The 25,582-nt window shown below is 34.5% G+C and overlaps 1 protein-coding gene across 2 annotated transcripts in view; it reads left to right on the top strand.

Annotated features, from left to right (window-relative positions):
* Window positions 1-25,582, top strand: part of RASA1 (RAS p21 protein activator 1) — a 116,771-nt gene that overhangs the window by 68,231 nt on the left and 22,958 nt on the right. For both annotated transcript variants that reach the window (XM_060635420.3, XM_060635421.3), the window contains exons 7-11: window positions 3,857-3,909; window positions 6,271-6,421; window positions 11,192-11,270; window positions 17,246-17,366; window positions 18,338-18,494. In XM_060635420.3, coding sequence (XP_060491403.1) covers window positions 3,857-3,909; window positions 6,271-6,421; window positions 11,192-11,270; window positions 17,246-17,366; window positions 18,338-18,494 — 561 coding nt within the window. The remainder of the gene's footprint in view (window positions 1-3,856; window positions 3,910-6,270; window positions 6,422-11,191; window positions 11,271-17,245; window positions 17,367-18,337; window positions 18,495-25,582) is intronic.

Raw genomic sequence — 25,582 nt, 5'->3', positions numbered from 1 at the left:
GGGTCTTTTGTGGTTCCATGCAAATTTTAAGATTATTTGTTATAGTTTTGTGAAAAATGCTATTGGTATTTTGATATGGATTGCCTTGGATCTATAGTTTGCTTTGGATAGTATGGACATTTTAACAGTGTTCTTCCAAGTCATGAGTATGGAATATCTTTCCATTTGTTTGTGTCATCTTCAGTTTATCAGTGTTTTATAGTTTTTAGGGTACAGGTCTTTCATTTCCTTTAAGTTTATTCCTAAGTATTTTATTATTTCAGGTGCAGTTGTAAATGGGATTTTCTTTTTTTTTTTTTTTTAATATGAAATTTATTGTCAAATTGGTTTCCATACATCACCCAGTGCTCATTCCAACATATGCCCTCCTCAGTGCCCATCACCCACTTTCTCCTCCCTTCCATCCCCCCATCAACCCTCAGTTTATTCTCAGTTTTTAAGAGTCGCTTATGGTTTGCCTCCCTCCCTCTCTTTTTTCCCCCCTTCCCCTCCCCCATGGTCTTCTGTTAAGTTTCTCAGGATCCGCATAAGAGTGAAAACATATGGTATCTTTCTCTGTATGACTTGTTTCACTTAGCATCACACTCTCCAGTTCCATCCACATTGTTACAAAAGGCCATATTTTGTTCTTTCTCCTTGCCAAGTAGTATTCCATTGTATATATAAACCACAATTTCTTTATCCATTCATCAGTTGATGGACATTTAGGCTCTTTCCATCATTTGGCTATTGTTGAAAGTGCTGCTGTAAACATTGGGGTACAAGTGCCCCTATGCATCAGTACTCCTATATCCCTTGGGTAAATTCCTAGCAGTGCTATTGCTGGGTCATAGGGTAGATCTATTTTTAATTTTTTGAGGAATCTCCACACTGTTTTCCAGAGCAGCTTCACCATTTTGCAGGGTTATTCGTATACAGTATCATGTCATCTGCAAATAGTGAAAGTTTTAATTCTTCTTTACCTGTTTGATGCCTTTTACTTCTTTTTCTTGTCTGATTGCTTCAACTAAGACTTACAGTAGTCTGTCGAATTAAATTGGTGAGAGAGGACGTTGTCTTGTTCCCGAATTTAAGGGAAAAGCTCTTAGTTTTTCATCATTAAGTATGATGTTACCTGTGGGTTTTTCATATATGGCCTTTGTTATGTTGAAGTATGTTCCCTCTTAAACCTAGTTTGTTGAGAGTTTTTATCAAGAATGGATGTTGTACTCTGTGAAATGCTTTTTTCTGCATTTGTTGAGATGATCATATGGTTTTTATCATTTCTTTTGTTAATGTGATGTATCACGTTGATGGATTTGCAAATATTGAACCACACTTGCATCCCTGGAATAAATCCTGCTTGATTGTGGTGAATCATTTTTTTTTAATGTGTTGAATTCGGTTTGCTAGTATTTTGTTGAGGATTTTTACATCTGTTATTCAGATTTTTTTTTTTTTTTGTAGTGTCTTCGTCTGGTTTTGGTATCAGAGTAATTAATGTTGGTCTTGAAGAATGAATTTGGAAGTTTTTCTTCCTCTTCTATTTTTTGCAATAGTTTGAGAACAATAGGTATTACATTTTCTTTAAATGTTTGGTAGATAGATGGCACTTGTGAAAGTCATCTGTGAAGTCATATGGTCCTGGACTTTTGTTTTTTGGGAATTTTTGCTTATTGAGTTTATCTCATTGCTATTAACCAATCTATTCAAATTTTCTGTTTCTTCATGATTCAGTTTTGGAATAATATTTGTTTCCAGGAGTTTATTCATTTCTTCTAGATTGTCCAGTTTATTTTACAGTGTTTTGTATTTATGTGATGTTGGTTGTTACTTCTCATCCTTCATTTCTGATTATATTTCCTTCAGTTCTCTTTTTCTCCTTTATGAGTCTTTCTAAAGGTTTAATATAATTTGCATATATTTTCTAAGAACCAGCTCTTGGTTTCATTGATCTTTTTCTGTTGCTTGTTTGTTTTGTTTTTGTTTCTGTTTCTTTTATTTCTACTCGAATCTTTATTATTTCCTTCTTTATTTTGACTTTGGGCCTTGTTCTTCTTTGCTAGCTCCTTTAGGTGTTAGGGTTAGATGGTTTATTTGAGATTTTTCTTATTTCTTGAAGTAGGCCTGTATTGTTATAAAGTTCCCTCTTAGAACATTTTTTGCTGCATCCCAAAGATTTTGGACTGTTTTGATTTTCATTTATCTCATGTATTTTTTGATTTCCTCTTTGATTTCTTGGTTGACCCATTCATTGTTCAGTGTAGCATGTTATTTAGTCTATATGTATTTATGTTCTTTGGAGATTTTTTTCTCATGATTGATTTCTAGTTTCATAACATTGTGGAAAGAAAAGATGCATGATATGATTTCAGTCTTTTTGCATTTCATTCTTTTTGAATGTCTTGAATTTTTTTTGTGGGCTAATGTGATTTACCCTGGGAAGTGTTATGCAATGTCCTTCCTGTATATATCTGTTAGGTCCATCCAGTCTAATGTCCAATGTGTCATTCAAAACCACTCTTTTCTTGTTGGTTTTCTGTCTGGATGATCTATCCACTGATATAAGTGGGATGTTTAAGTCTTCTACTGTTACTGTATTACTGTCAGTTTCTTCCTTTATGTCTTAATAGAGTTAGCAGCACTATGTATTTAGGTGCCTCCATATTGGGTCCATAGATATTTATGAGTGTTATATCCTCTCATTAGATCATTCCTTTTATTATTTTATTATGTCCTTCTTTGTCTCTTGTTCACAGTCTTTGTTTTAAAAGTCTATTTTGTCTGATAAAAGTATTGCTACCCCAGCTTTCTTTTCACTTCCATTTGCCTGGTAAATGTTTTTCATCCCTTCACTTTCAATCTGCATGTGTCTTTAGGTCTGAAATGAGTCTCTTGTAGGCAGCATTTAGATGGTTCTTGATTTTTTTTGTTTTAGTCTTCTAGTATTTTTACTTTCCAATTTGTTTTTTAAGCTACTGTCAAAAATAATAGTAGATTCTAAGAATTAATGACAAAGTAATAGAGGTATGATCTAGGGTTGTCAGCTTGGCATTAACAGGTGCTAATCAACAAGATAGATAATAGATCTTCAGGTAAATGAAAGGAGATTTTAAGAAATTTAATTACTAATAATTAATTTTTAAAACCAGATGTGTCATTTTAGTTTAAGGTAAAATTTAAATACTTTAGTTATATGCAGTGGATCTTGCCTATAATGCCATTTATAATAATTTCTAAATGCTTATTTTAAGTACACAGAAACTAAAATACTCTAGCCATCTAATTTGTTATGCTGTCAGCTCAAACAGAATTAGGAATGCTAAGACATTCTTTTACTTCAGTTCTTGATGCTGGTATCCAGTCTTTGTCATGGCTCAGTCTTATTTTCTGACTTTAAGGAAAGTATTAACCAGTCAGGTCTATTTTCTTTCAAGAGAGAACCTATCACCTATTGTAGGGGAAGTTCATTTTGAGAGTAATGTGAGGAAAAGTCACTGAGTATTTTTTTTTTCTGGATAAATCTAGTGGGCTCTACCTGTACCATCCCTCCTAATACAAAGAAAAGAGAACACTAGCTATGATGTAAGCATATAACAGTTTGTCATTATCAGAATTAAAATCATTGCTGTTTTTGTATTGTTAACTAATAAGGAAATTATAGTTCATACTAGTCCCTGATTTTTCTATATTTTGTTGAAAGTATGTGTGTTTAACAAAGTGTAGTAACATAAATGTAGAAGGAATAAGATAATTTGATCAGTTGTATTTGTATTTATTTCATTATTGCACCTTGAATTAAACTTGTGTTTAATTTTGATTGTATAACAGCAAAAAGGACTTTAGATTCACATATTTAATTTGTTCTCCTTTTAAGATGGTTCCATGGGAAAATTTCCAAACAAGAAGCTTATAACTTATTAATGACAGGTAATTGTATATTCACTTGCCTTTTCTAATATCTTTATTAAAAAAGTAAAAGAGAAAACCAACAATTTATCATCTGTTTTGCCTTTAGCACTAATTTGATATTTATACGTACTGTAATTTCTTGCCCACCACAGAGAAACTAGTGTACTTGTTATCTGGTGTTTTTTAGTTGAATACATATATGCAGTATAAAATTCAGTGACATGTGTTTCTTTCTGTCTGAGTTCCCAATTTCTTCACTAGAAGCAGCACCAGATGAGAGGTTTTTTTCTGTATTTTTGTAAGTTTTCAGTGTCTGTATGTATCTCCCTTCCTCACTTCTGCATGCACCCCTAAACATACCCCCTCCACACACATTCACAGGAATGTGCAACACACTTTTTTCATGTTAGAATATATTTTGGGTGATCATTGCATATCTGCTTATATAAGTTTTCATTATTCTTTTGAATGGCCATAAGCTTCTGTTAGATAATTATGGTTTTTATATATCTATAGAGGAATATTGTGTAGTTTTTATTTTTTTGCTGTAGCAGATGTTCTTGCATTTATCTTTGTGTACTTGTGGAATTACAGAACTGTGCCTTATTTAAAATATATTAATTTTAACCTTTCCTAAAACTCTGGTTATAGAGGTATGTAAAGTAAAAATTGACTTATATTGTGGGTTTATCATTTAAATTAGAAACAATCCTGTCATCATTTATCCTAACATTTAATACTGAATTAATTTAACTACAAAATATCTCTTGAGTAAACCACACTTTATAAGGATTTGAGACCAGTTTAAGCCATAATCTACAGTTGAGAAATATTAGTTCTTTAAAAACAACCAGTGTTTGATAGTTTTTGTATATGGTGATTATTAAAGGTGTTATCTGAATTATTGTTTTGAATTACAGGAATTGCAGTTTAATATAATTAATTCTTGGCTCTTTTGAAAGAGTCAAGACAGTTTCAGAGGGGTTTGATTTTCTTGTGAGGATGTAGGTTAAGCAGGTTAAAAATAAACATGATGATGCTGCATGGTAGTAATAGACACCAGACCCTCAACCAACATGACATGCTATCAGCCTTGAGAGTGGAACCAAAATATTTATTTTAATGAATTTACTGAATTTTGAATATAAGTTTATATTTTTGAACTTGCACCATCAAGGACTTGAAGCACTCATTCTTGTTTTAGGCATTTCAGCTTGAAAAGGAGCTAAACTTAATTTCTATACGTTACTTTTTATTTCCTTTGGGTCATGTGCTCTTTTAAGAATCTGGTGATATTTTCCCCTGAAAAGTGCACCTAAGCACTTGCATGCATAATTTTGGATGAATTCCTATTCTTTGTATTGAACATGAAATTACTTGGTAGTAAGTGTCTTGGCTAGATGATTGGAGCTGTCGATAATTTACATGAAAATTACATCTCATATTCTAAGTGTTCATTGTGTTTTCCTAAAAGCAATCAAGTTCTGATGTTTCCTGTTTGATTAGTACTTAAGACAAAGAGAAAACTAAGCATTTTAGTTTTAAGAGTCACTGCCTATCAAAGATATCAAAAAGACTTCCCTAAAATTAGTGAGAAAATCTTAAAACATAATTTATTTTTATGTGACTTTTCAGGTTCTTTCCTATTAAATGAAATGTAGTGTACATGTACTGATTTTGATGAGGTGTACACATATTTCATTTTTAATCAACCTTTATAAGCTTTGGCACTATTTTATTACAGTTGTTACTTTTTTTTTAAATGTTTGTTTATTTTGGAGAGAATGAGTGGGGCAGGGGCAGAGAGAGGAAGAGAAAGAATCCCAAGGGGGCTCTGCACTGTCAACAGAGTGTGATGTGGGGCTTGATCTCAAGACTGTGAGATTGTGACCTGAGCTGAAATCAAGAGTCAGACACTTAACTAACTGAGCCACCTAGGTGCCCCTATAGTTAGTACTTTTTCATGTTTAATCAGAAGCATTGATTAAATAGAGTATTCCTAAACAAAATTTACTGTTTGTAATTTATTGACTATTCTTACTAAGAGGATTTACAGACAGTATGTGGCCATTTTACCCCATATTCTCTGCCCATGGTTAGATTATTCTTTCCAAGTTATGACAGGTATAGACATTATTAACCAGAAATCACTGCTGTAGACTTCTGTATTTTTATGTGTTACAGAAATGCAACATCATGGGCGGTTGTGACTCATAAACTAGAAAATACAAAAATGTGTTAAAATAGTCTTTATTATAAAGCAAGTTCCTGGTGAAAGTTTATGACTTTTGAATGTACTTTATAATTAGGATACTTAACATTTTTTTTTCTTTTTTATTTGATAATTAGGAAATAAAACTAACAGCTTCATTTTTACAGTTGGCCAAGTCTGCAGTTTTCTTGTGAGGCCTTCAGACAATACTCCTGGTGATTATTCACTTTACTTTCGGACCAATGAAAATATTCAGCGATTTAAAATATGTCCAACACCAAACAATCAGTTTATGATGGGAGGCCGATATTATAATAGGTAAGTTGTGAGAGATTTTAGTTATCTTTTACTTTTGGCAAAAATAGTTGAAATTTTAATAATGTAGTATATCGGATTCAAAATTGCATAAAAGTTTCTTCTTAAAATTTAAAATTATAAGGCCTTCATTATAATTTAGTAGTAGTCATGTCCAAGAATTCTTTAGACAGGGTCAAACATGAATATAAGTTAATAATTGATAATTTGTTTTCTTCTAAGATAATTTATGTTGTTGATTATGCACAAACTGTTTACAGAAAATTTGCTAAGTCCTTATATTGTCTGTAGGATAGCAAAAGATCTGTTCTAAGAAAAAGAAAATATTTTACATTCTCTTATCAGTGAGACATTTTAATAGGAAAAAAGGTTCTTAAAGAGTAAACAGAGACTTGTTACAAATGTTAGTCATGTAATTGGTTTGTTCTCAAGTTGGTATTTCTTTGTTGTAATTATTGGATCCTACTTGTCATTTTTAAAATTCTAAGTAAACTTGTTGCTTATCCCAAAATTCAGAATGAACTTTAGCCACTTGATCAGAAAAATAAGTTAATAGAGAAACTGTATGATAGAATCTTAGCTTTTTAAATTTTTTTTTTGTATATTAGAAAGTAATCTTTCATTCCCCCCGCCCCCGAATGTAAAGAATTTCCTATACTGATAACTCTAGAGTGGCATTATCTTCCTCTTGGAAGCTTTCGTAAACTAAAATGGTGCCATTTGCCTAGGTTACTCCCTTAATACCACAGCAGTATTTTCCATTCTATTTAGAATTTCTCTTAATTCCAGCTTGACCTCTGAGTGTATAGGGATTCAGTAGGTGGTTCATCTTAGAAAACAATACAAACAAAAAACAAGTAGAACTTGCTTGCCTAGGAGGCCAGTGGACAGTGATAAGATATCAAATGGAAGATGTGAGTCTAGTAATTGGGATCCTTTTGCACACTTCTTATAGAAAAGCTGCTTGAGTGGCTTCTGTATTATAGTTCGATCTAGATACCCTCACTGAAAATCCACCTAGCTGCACTTTGAGCTCTATATAAAGGTCAGTTAATTTTTCCCATTGTCCAGTTTTCTAGGGATTTGGAATATATAAAACTCTAAGTTGAAAACATATTCTTAACTAAATTGATAAATGTCTGTCTGGAGACTAATTTTAAAGATAAAATAATTTACATAGATTTATTTTCAGGGAAGTTTGTTTACTGACTCAAACTTTGTTATTATGCACATTCTGCAAAGATGAAAATTCTTCCTGCATAATGGAGGATGTCTTTTTTATTGATAAAGAACTGAATGAAATAGGAAGAAAGAAGTATTTGAAGTATATTTCTTTCTAAATTATTACAAAATTATTAGTCTGCTTGCAAAATGATGAGTCAAGGGGCGCCTGGGTGGCTCAGTCAGTTAAGCCTCTGACTTTGGCTCAGGTCATGATCTCGCAGTTTGTGAATATGAGCCCCGCGTCGGGCTCTGTGCTGACAGCTCAGAGCCTGGAGCCTGCTTCAGATCCTGTGTCTCCCTCTCTCCGCCCCTCCCCCACTTGTACCTTGTCTTTCTCTCAAAAATAAACATTAAAAAAAAAGACTTTCATAAAAAAAAAAAAAAGCAAAATGATGGCTCAAAATTTTTTAAGTAGATACTAATTTAGTGGTTGTGATCATTCCCCCAAATTTTCTTTTTAGTTTTATTTATTTGATAAAGTTCAGGAGTATTGTTGTTTCTAGTATTAATGTTAAAAAGTTTTTTTTAACGAAAGCTAGAATTATGTAAATCTGATGCCTGAAAAAATGCAGTTTTACAGTTATTTTGGGAATAGATATTTCAGCATGGAAATATATTCCATTTCAACATTAGTGTCAGTAATAAAGTAACTCTTGGAAGATACACGTTTGTGGGACACCTGGCTTGAGACTCAGTTGGAAGAATATGCGATTCTTTAAAATTTTTTTTTTTCATGTTTATTTATTTTTGACAGAGACAGAGCATGAGCAGGGGAGGGGCAGAGAGGGAGGGAGACACAGAATCTGAAGCAAGCTCCAGGCTGTAAGCTGTCAGCACAGAGCCTGACACGGGGCTTGAACTCACAGACCGTGAGATCATGACCTGAGCCAAAGTTGGATGCTCAACCGACTGAGCCACCCAGGTGCCCCACAGAGTATGTGATTCTTGATCTCAGGGTTGTTGAGTTCAAGCGCCACATTGGGTATAGATTACTAAAAAAAAAAAAAAAAATCTATATATCTATATCTATATATATCTATATATCTATATCTATATAGATATAGATATATAGATATAGATATATATATAAACAACAAAAAAAGATACAACTTGGTGATTAGCAATGATTATTTAGATATGTAAATATAAAATGGGAATATCCATTAAATTTGTGTAACAGAGACATACTCTACTGTCTTCTCCCCATTAATTCTACATTAGCTTTTTGATAAAGAGATAACACTTAAGTCTGTTTCATTTAGAAACTGCTTTGTTGAAATATAACCTTAACAATCCTATATTAAAACTTTTAGAAAAGCGGGAGAGTCATTTAACAGCAAATAAACTTCAGCAAACATTTATTAACTAATTTTCTTTGTGAAATGTATTGTACAGCTCCTGTGCATATTCATTAAAGAGAAAAGTCTATGAAGTACAGGTCTATGAGAAAAGATGGTAGGCTGACTGATGAGTTCTGAGATGTAAACATGGACATAGGAGAGTCAGTGGAAAGAGGGTAGTTGAGATGGTGATGAGAAGGAAGAGGGAGGTAGGATTTTGGTCAGACCTTAAAGATTACTAATATTTATCTAGGGGTTCAAGAAGAGAGAGAGACACATTTATTAATTTATTTATTAAGTAAATTACTAAAATGCAAGTATAAGACATAGTAGTATCTCTAGAAACTCACATTTATTTTACAAATCACCTTATAGTGAACATGTTTTAGTTTTCTGAGATGTAAATCTGTCTGATTTCATGTCTAAAACCTTTATGGAATGTCTAGGAAATTGTGGTTTGTTGTGTCTCCCTTGATTGTTGTTTTAGGTATATCTGGGAAGAATATGAACTAAAGTAATTTAAAGAAATCTTGAAAATCCAACTCATTGGTAAAAACATATCTGGTTGTCACACACTTTTAAATTTGTTCTTGGGCAGTCTAAAGTGTACTCCATAGCAGTGTCCTGTTCTTTGAGCTCATGGACAAGAATTGTATAGTGACACTGACATGATCCACAGGATCAACTGCATTTTACACTTAGAAACCTTTTAATATTTGCTATTTCTCATAAATTTGATGCTTTTTGCTTCGAACCACATCGTCATCTCTGTAACGGTATCTGTCTTCACATGTATTCTTTTCTGATTTTCTTTTTCTTTTAACATTTTTGGATTTGTATGTGGTATTACATATTTTCTTTAAAAGCTTGTAACCATCCTTGTCTTTTTAATGTTAATACATTTTTATGTGTCTCATTTTGCACCTCTCTCTTCGTTGTATAAAATGCTGCGTCTGGGGCGCCTGGGTGGCTTGGTTGGTTAAGCGTCTGACTCCGGCTCAGGTTATGATCTCACGGTCTGTGAGTTCGAGCCCCACGTCGGGCTCTGTGCTGACAGCTCAGAGCCTGGAGCCTGTTTCAGATTCTGTGTCTCCCTCTCTCTCTGCCCCTCCCCTGTTCATGCTCTGTCTCTCTCTGTCTCAAAAATAAATAAATGTTAAAATGCTGCGTCTGGTATTTAGTTCATATACACTCATAATTGTTTTTTTATTAATCTTTTCAAGTCTTCTATTTTGCTGTTTTTAACATTATATGTGGTTTAAATTAATTTTGTAGTATAGCAAAGTTATTTTATCTTTGGAGATCTATATATGTATATATACATGTGTATCTTTGTGTGTGTGTGTGTGTGTGTGTACACATATGTCTCTAAAGATAAAATGTATCTTCCAATTCTGTTAGTAGGGAAAACTGTGGAAAAAATCAAGCGGAAGGTTAAACAAGATCTGTTTTGAGAAATGTTTGCTAGCTGTCCCCAAAGTACCCATTCCTCCAGTATATTAAAGAATAGTTTAAAAGTGTAGGATTTAAGTATTTAGGCCTACTGATTATACAGAACACTTCTATATTGAAAAAACTCATTATACCATGCTAAAATCTGTGTTAAAATACATTATATAATGTCATTTTATTTTCAGCTTTATTGGTAAAATTTCCCAAATAGTAGGAATATTTTGTAGCATTGTTTATAAAAATTATGAGTAAGCCTTTCCTGTTGGAGCAATAATCCCACATGTAAAATCAGCTCCTAGTCTTTTGTTTGTTTCTGCTTTTACCTGCTGTGAATATGTTTTTTGATCTAAGTTCATCTGATTGTTATAAAAGCAGAATGTAAGTGTTTTGAGTATAAAAATTCTTAAAATTTACTTGAAGTCAGTACTTTATCAGTTTTCTCAATTGCTCTTTTAAAAGTAATGCTCTTTTAAAAAAATGGTAGACTTTTATTCTTTCCTAACTTGTAGTGACTTCTTGAGTATATGTATGCAACATTGGAATCTCTGATTCAGGTTTTTCTGACCTGTATACCAATTCTTGATTTTCTAAAATAATGTGACTATTATAATCATATTTACTATTAATGTATTTGGGTTATATGCTTGGGAAAAACGCAAATGGATAATCCTTGCTAATAGGGTTTTTGTGTATTTTCAAGATTTGTATTTTTTATAAGACAGATTATGTCAATATTAGTTATTTTTATTTTTAACAGCATTGGGGACATCATAGATCACTATCGAAAAGAACAAATTGTTGAAGGGTATTATCTTAAGGAACCTGTACCAATGCAGGTCAGTGTTGTTTTTCTTTTTGCAATAATAAGCATTTTATTTTAAAATGCATTTTTGGTAGTATGTTTTATGCACACATTCACGCATTTAAAATTGGATAAAATTTAAAACTGCCATTATTCTGATTGTTTCAGAAAGTAAATTGTAAGAGAATCACTTGGTTTTTATTTATGTTGGTTCTAGCCTTGGTGCCTTTTTGAGAATAGAAGGAGTGCTGGGGCAGAAGCCAAGTGTCAGTGGGTCAAGGAGTGAGTTTGTTGGAGGCAAAAGTGGAGGCAGCAAAGATAAATCACAGCTGGGCTTACCTAGGTGAGCTTGGTAAATAAAATAAAAATGATGTCTAGAAGAAGATACAGGGCTAAGAGAGGTTTAAACTTTTTATTTCATTGTTTATTTGCCTATAGGCTTACGGGGAGAGAGTTTCGAGCACATGTGTATACTCTGGGTAGAGCCACTAGTAAAGAGGAGAGTGGGTGAGATGTACTGGCAGTACCTGATGTACAAGGTCTTAGGGAAGGCAAGAGTGGTTCACATCCTCCACATAAGAAGAAAGATTGGTACTGAACAAGAGGGCCTGTTGAATATTAGCTGCTTAGTGCATAGGGTGATTGCTTAGTCTGTTTATTTCTTACACTTCCTGGAGAGTGTTGGGGAAAGCTTGTGGCAGAGGTTAGGAACAGGTATTTTGAAAGAGTGATTAAGAATATTCCTGTGTGGAAAATGGAGGCACTGATACTTTAAGGATATAAAGAAGGATTGTAAGAATTTTCAGTTACCCAAATAAACTTCCACAGTATTTGGTTGTGTCTCTAGCTTCTCAATTTTCCCTCCTCCTAACACGTTAGTTTCAGATGGCTGTACCTGCTAGTCATTACAGTTGCTGAGATGCGGTCATTATCTGATGCTTAATATTAATTCAAGAATCATCATCATCTTGTCACACTTAATATAGCTTCATTCCTCGTAGAATGCATGGTCCACGAGAGCAGGGATGTTGGGTTGTAGTCCCAGTGCCTAGAATAGTACCTGGCATGAGGTATTCAATCATTGTTACTGAATGAATGACTATGTGCTCCCCAGTTGGAAGAGCACTCGCTTCACCCCCTCTGTATTATCACTGATGTCTCTTAATCTCATTGTGCTTGCTGCTGTCTTCATGTCAGCCCCTTCCTATAGGCCTGTGTAAACACTTCTAGTTGAAGATCCATCTCAAGTTTCACTTCCTTCTTGACACCTGCCTAATTACTGCAGTCAGCACTGATGTCCTGCTTTCTCTGGCAGTTCTGGCAGACATGGGCTGTTCACTGTACTTAACGAACATTAACACTAACTTTTTTTGTTTATTTTAAATAACATAGTATGGTACATGTTTTCTAGAAGAACTGCTCAAGGTCTTTTTTATTAGGGGTCAGAGGTGCCTTTACCTGCAGATGACAGATTCTGCCACTGCATCCCATTGCTATGTCCTGAATTCTGATTCACATTGGATGTTAGATTAATGATGGCTTTAATTTGTTTTAGAGGTCTACAGATTTTATTGTGTTGGCCTACAGATTAAGTCAGACTTTTCCCATCTTGAAATTGTGCTTAGGATTTATTGAATTTTTTTAGAAAAAATTACTTTTTAGAATAAAAAAGCAATACATTTGGCATCTAGTCAAACATCTAGACATGTAGACATCAAATAAATTTAGAATAAATTTGACATCTAGTAAATGTTTGTACCTAAGTTATAAGGTTGTTTTAAGAAATTACTTCATGTAAACAGTCTGCCTCACGCTTGAGTTGCTGTTTAATTACTGAACAAACCCCAAATTGTTGTCCTTTGCAAAAGTGCCAATTAATGCATCGGATACTTCAGAAACCAGTGCTAATTACAAGGCAGTTTGATTACTACATAACAATGATTAAATGCTATTTGAAGTCTATTTTGGGGGGCCTGGAGTAAAAGTAGGTTACTGTAGAAGTTTGGGAATCCTGATACTTAACTATGCTTCCCAGCAGGATTCTATAAGAGAACAGAAAGGGGAGTAATCTTTTATTATTGAAAAACTGATTAGCTCCCTCTCACTAAGGGGACTCTGCATACCCTCACCCAGAGTAAGATGCTGGAACAGAAAGAGTAGAATCCTAGCTAAGTCTGCTTACTTTGTGGAGCTAACACTTCTCAAGACAGACACTAGAAGAGAAGGAGCCTTTTGAGAGAATGCAGCCCACAAGAAAATAGCCAACATTTTTTAAGCACTATGTTTTAGACACCATTCTTAAATGTATTAATTTAATTTTTTCAACAACTTGATGACGTTGCTACCGTAAGACAGGGAAATTCAGACTGGAGAAGGTAAGTAAATTATTTAGGGCGTCAAGTTATTCTTGACTCTTCTTTCTCTCCTATGCTTTGTATCCATACTGTCAGGAACACCATGCTGCCTCTGCCTTCCAAATAAATCTAGAACATGACCACCATCAGAATCTGACTTTCATCTCCCTGTTTCCACTTTCACCCCTTAACACTGAATAATTGTCAGAGGGATCCACTTAAATTGTGAGTCAAATCATTTCACTCTTCTCTTTAATATTTGCATATGTTCTACATTTCATTCAGAGTGAAAGCTAAAGTCCTTACTGTGGCCTGGCAGACTCTTAGATGGTCTGTCTTTGGTTCTCTGAGCCTGTCTCTTTCTGCCATCCTTCTCTCTCACTTGTGTTTGTTTACTCATGCTGGCTTCTCTGCTATTTTTTAGAATATGCCACACTCTTTCCTGTATTAGGATCTTTACTTCAGCTGTTTACTCTGCCCACAAATGTTTTTTTAATCAAATATCCACTTGCCTCATTCTCTTATTTCTTTCAGGTTTTGCTCAGAAGTTAGCTTCACAGTGAGACCTGCCTACACACCTTATTTAATACTGCTACTCGCCCTTACCATGTAAAGCACTTAACAAAAGCACTTAACATTTATTAACTTATGCTTTATTTGTTATGTTTATTATCTTTCCTCATTAGAATATAAGTTCTCTGAGGATAAGGATCTTTGGTTTGTTCACTGATGTATCTCAAAAACTAGAGCAGTACCTGGCACTCCACACACATTTATTGAATTAAATGTGATGGAGCATTTAAGACTTCTCCAGAAGTGTGTAGAGAGTAGGCCCTGAAGCTTTCCCTCTTGTCATCTAGTGTTTTATTGGAACTTGGAAAGTGAATTTGTGTTCTTGGTCATAGTGTCATCTAATTTATTAGAATCCTTTGGGAATTGTAAATTAGTAGATCAGTCCCTGCCATAATACAATTTAGAAAAAACCTATAGAGATTGTCTGGAAGTCATATGTTTAAATCTTAATATTAGTTATACATCATAAATAACTGACTACAACTATGCCCCGTTCCATAGCCAATACTAAATATTATCATTATTGAAATAAAAGACTGATAAGTACAAATCTATATAACCAGGAACGTAGTCATTACTCTTTATCATCTGGGTCCAATGTATCCTTTTAAATTTTTAATTCTGAAGTCATTTTATGAATAATTCTTAGAAGTAGGAATAAAGGTATAGTCCAAAAAAAGTTACTAGAAAATTCATTAAGAATTTAAACATAGCAAACTCGAATATTTTTCTGAATTTCCTTGGTTATAAAGGCTTACATACTTGAAATAGGCAGCTAACTTAACCTACTGTCATGCGTGGACCTGGATATTTCCATCTTGTAAATCCTAATTCCAGATTTCATCTCTAATCAATTAGAGATGCAGTACATCGCTAATCAACTCTTGCCTATAATTACTCTGATTCTTCTTCCCACACTTTCACGGTCAGAATCTGATACTGATTCCAGATGTAGATATCTCTCTATGGGTTTTAGTTTGTGATTCTTGCTGGTTTGTCATGTACTTGAATGATCAAATGGAATATACTTTAAAAACTTTCGGATGGCTTATAGTTTTGTTGGTAGAATACAGTGTTCTCGACTCCATAAAGGTAAAATATTTTCCTGTTTAGATTTATAAACATCAATTACAATGATAAATATGGTGAGTTTAAAAAATTCTACAGTTAACCTTTGGTTACAAAGTACCTTTTGTGTGCTTAAAATTACCTTAAGTAAATCTTGGTGCACAAACATAAACATTTAAAAAGCCCTTATTTCTTAAGATCAAAATAGAGCAATCTAGATTCTTGTCACAAAATATTGCATGATGACATCCTTCCTACTAAATGATTGACTAGATAAAAACATCGTATTTCCTTTTTTTCTCTTAGAAATGTATGATTTACTCAGTGCTTCTTGAGTTTGATAAAGTTCACCGAGGATACTATCATCTTCTCAAAAATCAATTTTATCATCACAGTAGATCCCAAAGTGCTGCTGCCTCTTGGCATTCATCTTAATCTTTCAATAATTGTCAGACATCTTCTCATGTCAGGTTTTCCTCTTTGCTAATATGAGCAGAATATTAGGAGTTCTGGGCCATGTTCAGTGTAAGCTAATATAAAGATAACTTAGATGGTCTTACATACTTTTTTGAAAGATGCTGCAACACTTGGCAGCACAGTCAAAAGACAACAACAAAGGATGAGGCAACAGAGATGATTGATTTCACTCTTGCATCATCCTCTAAGCCAAACAGTTGGCAAACTGTTTTGTAAAGGGCCAGATTATAAATATTTTAGGTTTTGCAGGCCACTCAGTCTCCATCTCAACTGCTGAACTATGCCTTTGTAGTGTGAAAGCAGCCACAGACAAAACATAAAGGAATGAGCGTGGCTATGTTTTGATAAAACTGCATGTCCAGAAACAGGCAGTAGGTTGGATTTGGCACAGGGGCCATGGTTTGCCAACCCCTACTCTTTAGCATACTTGGGAGTTAATTGCTGAATAATGATGAAATGGTTCATAAGATGATGAGATAGCAGAATGTTTCAAGATACGGGAAGAATAAGATTTGTGAAAACCTCATATCTTAGATTTCTAAAAAGATCATATGGACCCATAAGGTCTCTTAGAAAAAAAGTCATAAAATCTTAAGCCTAGCAAATATTAAGAAGTGCTCAACAAAGAAACTAAAAACTGAAATTGAGTCCAGTGGATCCCAGTGGTAATACTGATGATTGATTTATTTTGGAAAGATCATTTTAAAGACACTCTTTATATTCTTCCTGACATCAGAATTAATTTTGTTATTTGGGAGGATTTAGCAGTTAAGACACATGCATGCATTCCTATAAGTCCAAAGAGTTATGTAAAACCATGAAATAAAAGTTACAACGTTATGGGAAAGTGACGTTAGGGGTATAACACTCAAAAACCTCATCAGTAACACATACAGATGAGAACGTAATAAAATGTAACATAGTTTTTGTATGTGCTAAATGGTTCCAAGATATTTACTACAATAAATATGGCACTTTACCTTGAAAAAGACATGAGGTTTACTTGCGTAAGAGGCCATCAGAAGGGTTGTGAATATTGTAAAGTGGTAGGAGAACTATTTGAAATCAGATGGCGTAATATCAGGTGTGGATAGATGGGTAAGGCATATAGCGCTTGGCAAACTGAGAGGGCTGTTAGTACTTGAGGTGTGTTTTGTATACTCCCGTGCATCTCACTTCAGCTGTGTGCAGTTTTCTGCATTCGCCTAGTGATTCTCGCAGATGTAACGGGATCAGCAACCATGAATTTGGTTCTGCTTAAATTGGTTCCTAACTTAGCAGTTCTGTTGGGACAAAGTCATGTTTTCAAAACAGTGTTATTTGCTGTAACACAACAAAACTGTATTTTTGAAAATTTCTTTGAAAAGCAAAGGATCTCTGAATATAGGTGTTAGTGTTATTTGAAATTTTAGCATTAAAACCTTTTGTAAATGTCTAGATAGACAAGCAGCCTGGCTTTTAATTAGTTATCAAGTAGGTTTTGCTTAATTTCCATCAAGAATTCATGAAATAATTTTTAATCTTTTTAAAAATTCAGGATCAAGAACAAGTACTCAGTGATACAGTAGATGGCAAGGAAATCTATAATACGATTCGTCGAAAAACAAAGGATGCCTTTTATAAAAATATTGTTAAAAAAGGTTATCTTCTGAAAAAGGGTAAGTGTTAACTTTAAGACTAAAGATTAAATTTCAGTATTTTACCATTAATATTTAGTAGAAACATTGTAAATATTGGGCATAAAAATTCCCATTGAGATTTGTATTTAATAAGTTGTTTTGACATGAATTATTATTTAGTAATTGACCATTGTTTAAAGCTTTTATGTAAGGATCCTTCAAAATGTAGAGTTTAGGTGTATTACGTCAACATGCCCCAGCAGAGTTTCATGAAACAGGCTTCCATATTTCCAAGTATATCTTTTAAATCTTGAAGTCAGTTCCAGTGCAAGGTGTTGGATTCTTTGCCCCCTCTCCACCCCATACTTCATTATTATTTTTCTTTTTTAAGAGAAACTTTTTTGATACTTGTCACACTCATTGTTTCCCTTTTTTAAAATTTTAAGTTTATTTAGTTATTTTGAGAGAGAGACAGAGCATAGGCACATGAGCTGGGGAGGGCAGAGAGAATCCCAAGCAGAGCCTGTCATGGGGCTCAAACTCATGACCCATGAGATCGTGATATGAGCAGAAATCAAGAGTCAGATGCTTAACCGACTGAGCCACCTAAGTGCCCCAGACACATTGACTGTTTTGATGTTTCTGTTTTATAGATTTGCCTCAATTTGACATAAAGAAATGTCACAGGGTTGGCTGTTAGGGGGTGTGGTAGAAGAGTTTTTTTTCTTACGACTAGAAAAAAATTACACCTAAGCAAGAGTTTTAAAGATTTTATCTTAATGAAATCTCCAGAGATGTAGTTCAGGTAATTTTGTCATTTACAAGGCATTTTTCTACAGATAAATTGAGGCATTTTTTCATTTTATAAGGATTGGTGTGTTATTGAAGCTTTGGAATAAAAATGGAAACATGATTTTTATATTTAGCAATAATGATTTTTATTACTTAATATATATATCACTTAATAGTTTATTATTTGGCTAACGGGAAGGATTTTTTTTTTTTAACAGGCAAAGGAAAACGGTGGAAAAATTTATATTTTATCTTAGAGGGCAGTGATGCCCAACTTATTTATTTTGAAAGTGAAAAACGAGCTACAAAACCAAAAGGATTAATAGATCTCAGTGTATGTTCTGTCTATGTTGTTCATGATAGTCTCTTTGGCAGGTAAGAAATTGGTTTCCTATTTCTTTTTAGAATTGTTTTAATAATAAAACAGGTGGATGTGTTCAGATCATTTTTCAAAACCTAGCCAACTGATTCTGTGAGTCCTAAAATCATCTTAAAATGTCAGATATACTTTGTAGGGTAATTTCTGTCTTCCTTATTTATTTTAGACTAACCTGTGCATGAAATTCTCTTGTATTACATAGAAATCTTTGGAATGACACTTCCTTTAGTAAAACATAACCTGCATAAGGCATGTTTCCTCCCTGCCCCATCACCAGTCTTTTGAGTGACAGACTTTGAGTCTTGTCCTCTTCCCTATTGTATCACATTCCCTCTGAACTCACTGCATCTGATAGTCCTAAATACACTCAGTTGTACTATTAGCTTGATAGGCCTGTTCCTAAAAAATGTGATATTAAGGAACAATTTTAATATAAAAATAATTGCTTCCTAGGAAACAGGAGAGTACTTCAGATTTGGAGTTGAAACATTTTTTTTTTACATTAATTTCAGAGCTTTTCAAAAAATAAATATAAATGTATAAGCTAAAGGTGTATCCTGGACATAAGGCAAATCCAGCTCTTGATTACGTCTAGTTTTTTGATTAGGAACCCTGGCCTTTCTTTACCTTTCCCCATCAGTATTACTAATAATCCATTCTGGAGCCTTTTTAGATACATGTATCATTTTCATTACTTACTGTTACTAATAAAACACAAAGCCGTTAAAACAAATGGTTTTTACAACTTTTTTCTGCTGGAGGATGGCATTTCTAGTAAGCAAGTCTAGTTTTATCCTATTTAAGTTGAGAAAAGTTCATGTAGAGCATATGGCTTTGTCATTTCTTCTTTCCAAACTGGGTTTAGGAATAGTGTTATTGTGTAATTTTAATTATAGACAAATTAATAATTAAAAATTTAGTCATTTTTTTAAAATGGTCAAGGTTTAAGAAATGCTGACTCGAACAGATAGTTTATCTTTACAACAGGGCTTTTTGGAGCCTTAGCCCAAGTGTTTCTGTTGTGAATCAGTCACTAACAGGGAAGTATAATATGAAGTATTTTCATGAATCCTTTGGACTTTGATAACTCCTCCCAATTTTTTTTTTAATTCCTAATATTTCATAAAAACAGCTATTGCAAAAAAACAAACAATAATCTTTTGGGTAAGATAGGATTTCCTAAGATACCCCCCCCCCCCCCCCGTATGGAATCTTGGCCTTCAGGTGTGGTTAGATCAGACTTCTGGCTCTTTTTCTGTTGAGCTTTCCCCTCTGCTTGCCTTTGTGTGTGCTGAATTCTTTGTCACAAAACATGGTAGTATAGGGCATATGGTACCCAGACAAAGGAAAAGTAAGCATTCCCTCCAGTAATGATTGAAAATCCTGAGAATGCTCTACTGAGCCACCTCTCAATCAGTCTGGAGTGGGATTACCTTCATAAACAGAGGCCATCGGGTGCCCAAGTCCTGTCGCTGAAGATGATCACATCCAAATAGTGAGGCTGCTATGTATTCTCTGTGGGAGAGGGAAACACATGTTGGGGAGACAGTCACACTATTCACTACCAGTCACTGTTCCCTAATAGTGCTGTGAATAGTTCCCAGAGGGAAGAGATTTTGAGGACAAGCTTATTGAAATAAGTAATATGAAATAGCTGGCTCTTAAGCCGAATCTTAGAAGATGGGTATAAATTCATTTAGACAGTTAGATCAGAGCTTCCCAACTAGCGTGCTGCAAATTGGTTGAGATATTGGTGGTTGTAAAATGTTACCGTAATAAAAATATTAAATGTTTTGTATCTCAAAATCTATACAACTTGAAATTATGACTTCTTTTATAAACTGTTTTAACTTACTATTTTATTTTGGCAAAAGAACTGGCACATAACACTTGTGGACCGAAAAGCCCTCTGCAGTGGCACACACTTGGATACTTTCCTCTGAGTTTTTTCTTAAATCACCCATTTACTCTGAATGTTATTTTATTCGTTTTTTTCTTAATTTTTTTAACATTTATTCATTTTTGAGACAGACAGAGCATGAGGTGGGGAGGGGCAGAGAGAGAGAGAGGAGGAGACAGAATCTGAAGCAGGCTCCAGAATCTGAACTGTTAGCACAGAGCCCGACGCGGGCTCTCGAACTCACGGACCGCGAGATCATGACCTGAGCCAAAGTCGGACGCTTAACTGACTGAGCCACCCAGGCGCCCCTTATTTTATTCGTTTTTTTGTTGTTGTTGATCATCATTGAAGTTACTTTTTGTGTCAGTGGTAAGACTTAGTTTCATTTTGTATTTTACATTTACACTTTTTTTCTGTTAACACAGAAGTTAACCTTGCATTTACTGTAAAATATATAAGGGAGTTTTAAAAAAAATAACGAGATTTTTTTTCATTGTTCTTTATGATTGGCTTTAATGTATAGACAGTTATTTTCCCACCATAAAGGGCATTTTGGTGATTACAGCTGGAAAGTCATTAAATTCACAAGATAAAAACAGTAGCCTTAATTTTTAAAAATGCAGCCTATTAATTAGGCCTCTTAAGAAATGTATTGGGGTCAGAGGCACCTGGGTGGCTCATTTGGTTAAGTGTCCAACTCATTTCTCATTTTCAGCTCAGGTCATGATCTCACAGTTCATGAGTTCCAGCCCCACATCAGGCTTTGTGCTGACAGCACGGAGCCTACTTGGGATTCCCTCTCTCTCTCTCTCTCTCTCTCTCTCTCTCTGCCCCTCCTCCACTTGTGTGCATGCTGTCTCTCTCTCTCTCTCTCTCTCTCTCTCTCTCAAATAAACTTTAAAAAATGTATTGGGATAACTAAAGCCAATACAGCTTCTCATCCTCAGCCTAAATATTTTGCATTTACTACTAAATAAAAGCTTTCCCCCCCTCTATTTCCCCTCCCAATCCCCTCCCCTCCATAGATCTGTTCCTATGGTAACATTTTATTTGGGAAGTTTTCTGGGAACTCTTGCAATTAATAGCTAAAGCTAAAGCCAGAATGCTTCACACAGAGTTGGAGTATTTGCTTGTTGAATCAGTGTGCATGGAAATTGGCAGTTTTATGTTTGAAGCCAAAAAGCAAAAGAACTAGAAGAGATACCATTTTCAAATAGTATTTGATTGTGTTCAGATAGTATTATCAGTAAATGCATTGGTGGGTGTATCAAATGATAGAGGCTGTATACAGATCCAGAGGTGACATTTTCACTACACACTGATGAATCTGCAAACATTAGAGAAATACTTGGAAGTACATTGTTGGCTACTCAAAGGATTACCAAAGAAATTGCTGAGGATAAAGTATATAAAACAGTAAATTATATCTTCTGCAAGAAGATCTTGCAGAAATAGTATTTAAGTTTATGATCAGTGATGAAGCTTCATGATAGGAACATTTAAAGATTTTTACATCAAAAACTCATTCTGGAAAATAAGCAATACAGAGAGGCTCTCATAGTAAAAGTCTGTCTTTGGACCTGAATTCCATGCTAAATATTATAAAATGGAGACATATAAAATCCAAGCTGCTTCAGCTGCACATGTTTTCAGCTTTATGGGAGGAAAGAGGATCAGAATACCACTCTGCTGTTTGAGACCAGAGTCCGTAAGTCATCCAGAAGAAGAGTTTTACTGAAGTGTTATGATCTATAAGAAAAATCTTCTTGGTGAATGATTCCCACTTTACAGATTAGTTGAAGAATGGATAAACTTCCTCAGAATTAGAAGTAGAACACAAAAGTATATTAATATGTTCTGATAGGTTATGGATTCAAAGCAGAAATTCAACTTTGGAAAAATGACGTTAAAAATGACTCCCTATTGATATGTATAATTTCAGTAATAATCTTAAAGAATTATTAAGACAAAGCTACATCTGTGTAAATTTGGGGAAAAGCTGTACCATTATTTTGACGTACTTTCTATGAACAGGCGCAAGTGGACTGAAAACCAGTTTACAGTATCAAAAAGAAAGGTTAACATTACACTTGCCAATTAAAGGAATGACTGCTAGAGTTAAGGAAAGACTGTATCTTTTTTTTTTTTTTTTAATGTTTATTTATTTTTGAGACAGAGAGAGACAGAGCGTGAACAGGGGAGGGTCAGAGAGAGGGAGACACAGAATCTGAAACAGGCTCCACGCTCTGAGCTGTCAGCACAGAGCCGACGCGGGGCTGGAACTCACGAACCGCGAGACCGTGACCTGAGCCGAACTCGGCCGCTCAACCGACTGAGCCACCCAGGCGCCCCAAGACTGTATCTTTTAATGCAATTTAAAGAGACTGAATTATTCCTGTTACGGTTAATATTAAGAAAGGAGTTTCAGGTTGTAGAAGAGCAGTAAATACACATTTTCCATTTGCTGCAAGATCACACAGCTTGCTTCTTGTACAAAGTTTCTTGGCGAAGGTGGCTTTTAAGAATTTGAAGATGTTGTATTTAATGAGACCAAGTCTAAACGTGGTATGAAAAAGTTACGTTCATGGGAACTTAGGTACGTCTTTTATTTTAAAGAACTGAGTTTTTTTTTTAATTTTTTTTTAATGTTTGTTTATTTTTGAGAGACAGAGATAGAGCATGAGCAGGGGAGGGGCAGAGAGAGAGAGGGAGACACAGAATCTGAAGCAGGCTCCAGGCTCCGAGCCGTCAGCACAGAACCCTACACGGGGCTTGAACTCAGGAACTGTGAGATCATGACCTGAGCCGATGTTGGACACTTAACCGACTGAGCCACCCAGGCGCCCCTCAGTTTTTTCAAAGTATGCCAGCTTACCATCATCAACTTTATTTTGGGGGGACTTACTGTGAAATAGTTGGGTAGCACCAAGAAAGAATGGATGCCAAGAAAAACAGCATCAGCAATATCAAGGAAATGAACAGACACTTCTACCAGATAGTAGGACTAGTGAAAAAGAGGTTGATACCAGATTTTGTATCCTGGAATGCAAATCTGATAGTACAAAAGGGGAAATTGTGGATGAATGCAGCACTTTTTTTCTTTAAAATACATGGCTGACACTGAACGTTTCTTGCTCTGGGTATGGCTAGAAGCCTGTACACTGACCTGTGGCTTGTGCGTGGAATGGAATGTGAAAGTTAACGACAGCCCCTGTAGTAGAGGTGAACCGTGCATGTTTTCCTAAACTGCTTTAGCTGCACAGCTATGTGGTTTTTCCAGATCATTTTCAATATTAAGAGGTCTCTAAGCATTCTATTTCTTTATATTAAACTTCTCACTTTTAAATGGTTTTACTTTAAATATAATCATTCCAGCAGGACAAGTTGAAAAACATTTCAGTGACTGAGTTATTGTAGTGAATATTTATGTGGGAATGTTTTATACTTTTTATCTTTTCATAGGCTTAATCTTTCTTTGTGGCAGTATTTACTGTTTATCTTCATTTAGGAACAATGCTTTTACTGGATATTAAATTTTAAGTTGACATTTTTTTCAGTATTTTAAAGATATTTTTCTGCCTTCCAGCATTTTCTTCTGTTTCTGATTCTGATTGTCTCTTAGAAATAATCGATCTTTTTTTTTTTCTCTTTGAGGTGTACTATATTTTATCTTTTTCTGGTTGCTTTGAGCTTTTTCTTTAGATTTTTAGTAGCTAAACAATGTAATGTGCCTCCGGTAATTAAAAAACAAACAAACACTTTACCCTAATGTTAGCAGAGCTTCTTCAGTTTGACACTGATGTCTTTTGCCAGTTTCAGAAAATTCTTGGTTATAATCTCTTTAAACAGTTCTTCCACCACATTCTTGTACATCTGCTCTGTGTGATCCATGTTACATCTTTACGTCCCATGTGTCTATGACATAGTTTTCTACGTTTTTCATATTATTTTCCTTTATGTGCCTCAGGCTGGGTATTCTTACTTGACTTTCAATTCACTAATCTGTTCTTCTGTAATTGAATGCATTTCTTGAGGTCTTAATTTTATTAATTACATTTTTGAATTTAGAATTTCCATTTGATTCTTTTATGGATGTAGTTATCTGGCAAAATTGTCTATTTTGTTACCTGTTTTCTTATACCTTTTTATTACAGCTATTTGAAAGTTGTATCAAACAGCATCTGGATTATATGTAGGTCTTTCCACTTTGGTTTTTTTTTGTTTTGTTTTTTGGGTTTTTTTGTTTGTTTGTTTTTTGGCTTTTCAGTCATTTGATCATGATTCCTGGGATGTCTACTTATGTTTGACTAAATGGTGGACAATTCTGTATGAAAAACTGTGGAAGCTATGGATAATGTTATTGCCTCCAGAAAGGATTGTTCTTCTGCCAGAGGAGTCCCCTCAGGGATCAATTGGAGGTATAATGGATGTATTAGTGAAGGCCGTTCTATTCCTGGATTACCCTTATTCTCAAGGCATGGCCCTTGTACGCGTCTTATCTCAAAGCCTTTTGTTTTAAAGGCCCCAAAGTCATTTGTCTCCTAGCAATATGAAACTGTTCAATGTGCTGGTTTGGCTTTTGAGCCTCTCAGATGCGGCTTTCTGCTTAGCGTTTCAGCTTCTTGCCCTACACAGTTAGAAACTGGCACCACCTTGAAAGGAAAAGCTGTGGAGAAAGGCAGGCTCATCTCACTGTGATCTTGGCCTCTTAAGTCTTAGCTGCTTTCGTTGTTCTCTAGTGATTTCAAACGTTGTTTTTTGTTTATAATTTATGAAGCCGGCAAGGTCAGACTGATTCAAGATGCTTTCGGATCCTGAAGTTTCTAATTGGTATTTTCTATTCTTTTATAGCCTTCTCAAAACATGAAAGGATGGTTTTTATCTTTAATAAATGTGTAAGCTTGTACTTGGGGTATTTTGCTATGGCCTCCTAACATTAAAAGATATAATCTTTGGTGAAGGCAACTAGAAATAACATTTATTGAGTTTTAAACACATGAAGGTCCTTAAAAAACATTTTATGATCATTTTCAAGTCTAGTTGGAAAGCCAGTTCATCTTCAAAAAAGATACAAAGTACTATCTAATGTACTTCCCTGTCAAATGAATTCTAGTAATGGTGTGTGCTATTGGAGGACAAGAACTAACATATACTGTGTATCGCCATTGGGTTACTTAATCATCA

This window comes from Panthera onca, chromosome A1 (assembly GCF_046562875.1).
Source record: "Panthera onca isolate mPanOnc1 chromosome A1, mPanOnc1 haplotype 2, whole genome shotgun sequence".
In the NCBI taxonomy this organism is placed as follows: Eukaryota; Metazoa; Chordata; class Mammalia; order Carnivora; family Felidae; genus Panthera; species Panthera onca.
Note: the sequence above shows the minus strand (reverse complement) of the source record. Positions and strands in the feature narration are given on the sequence as shown.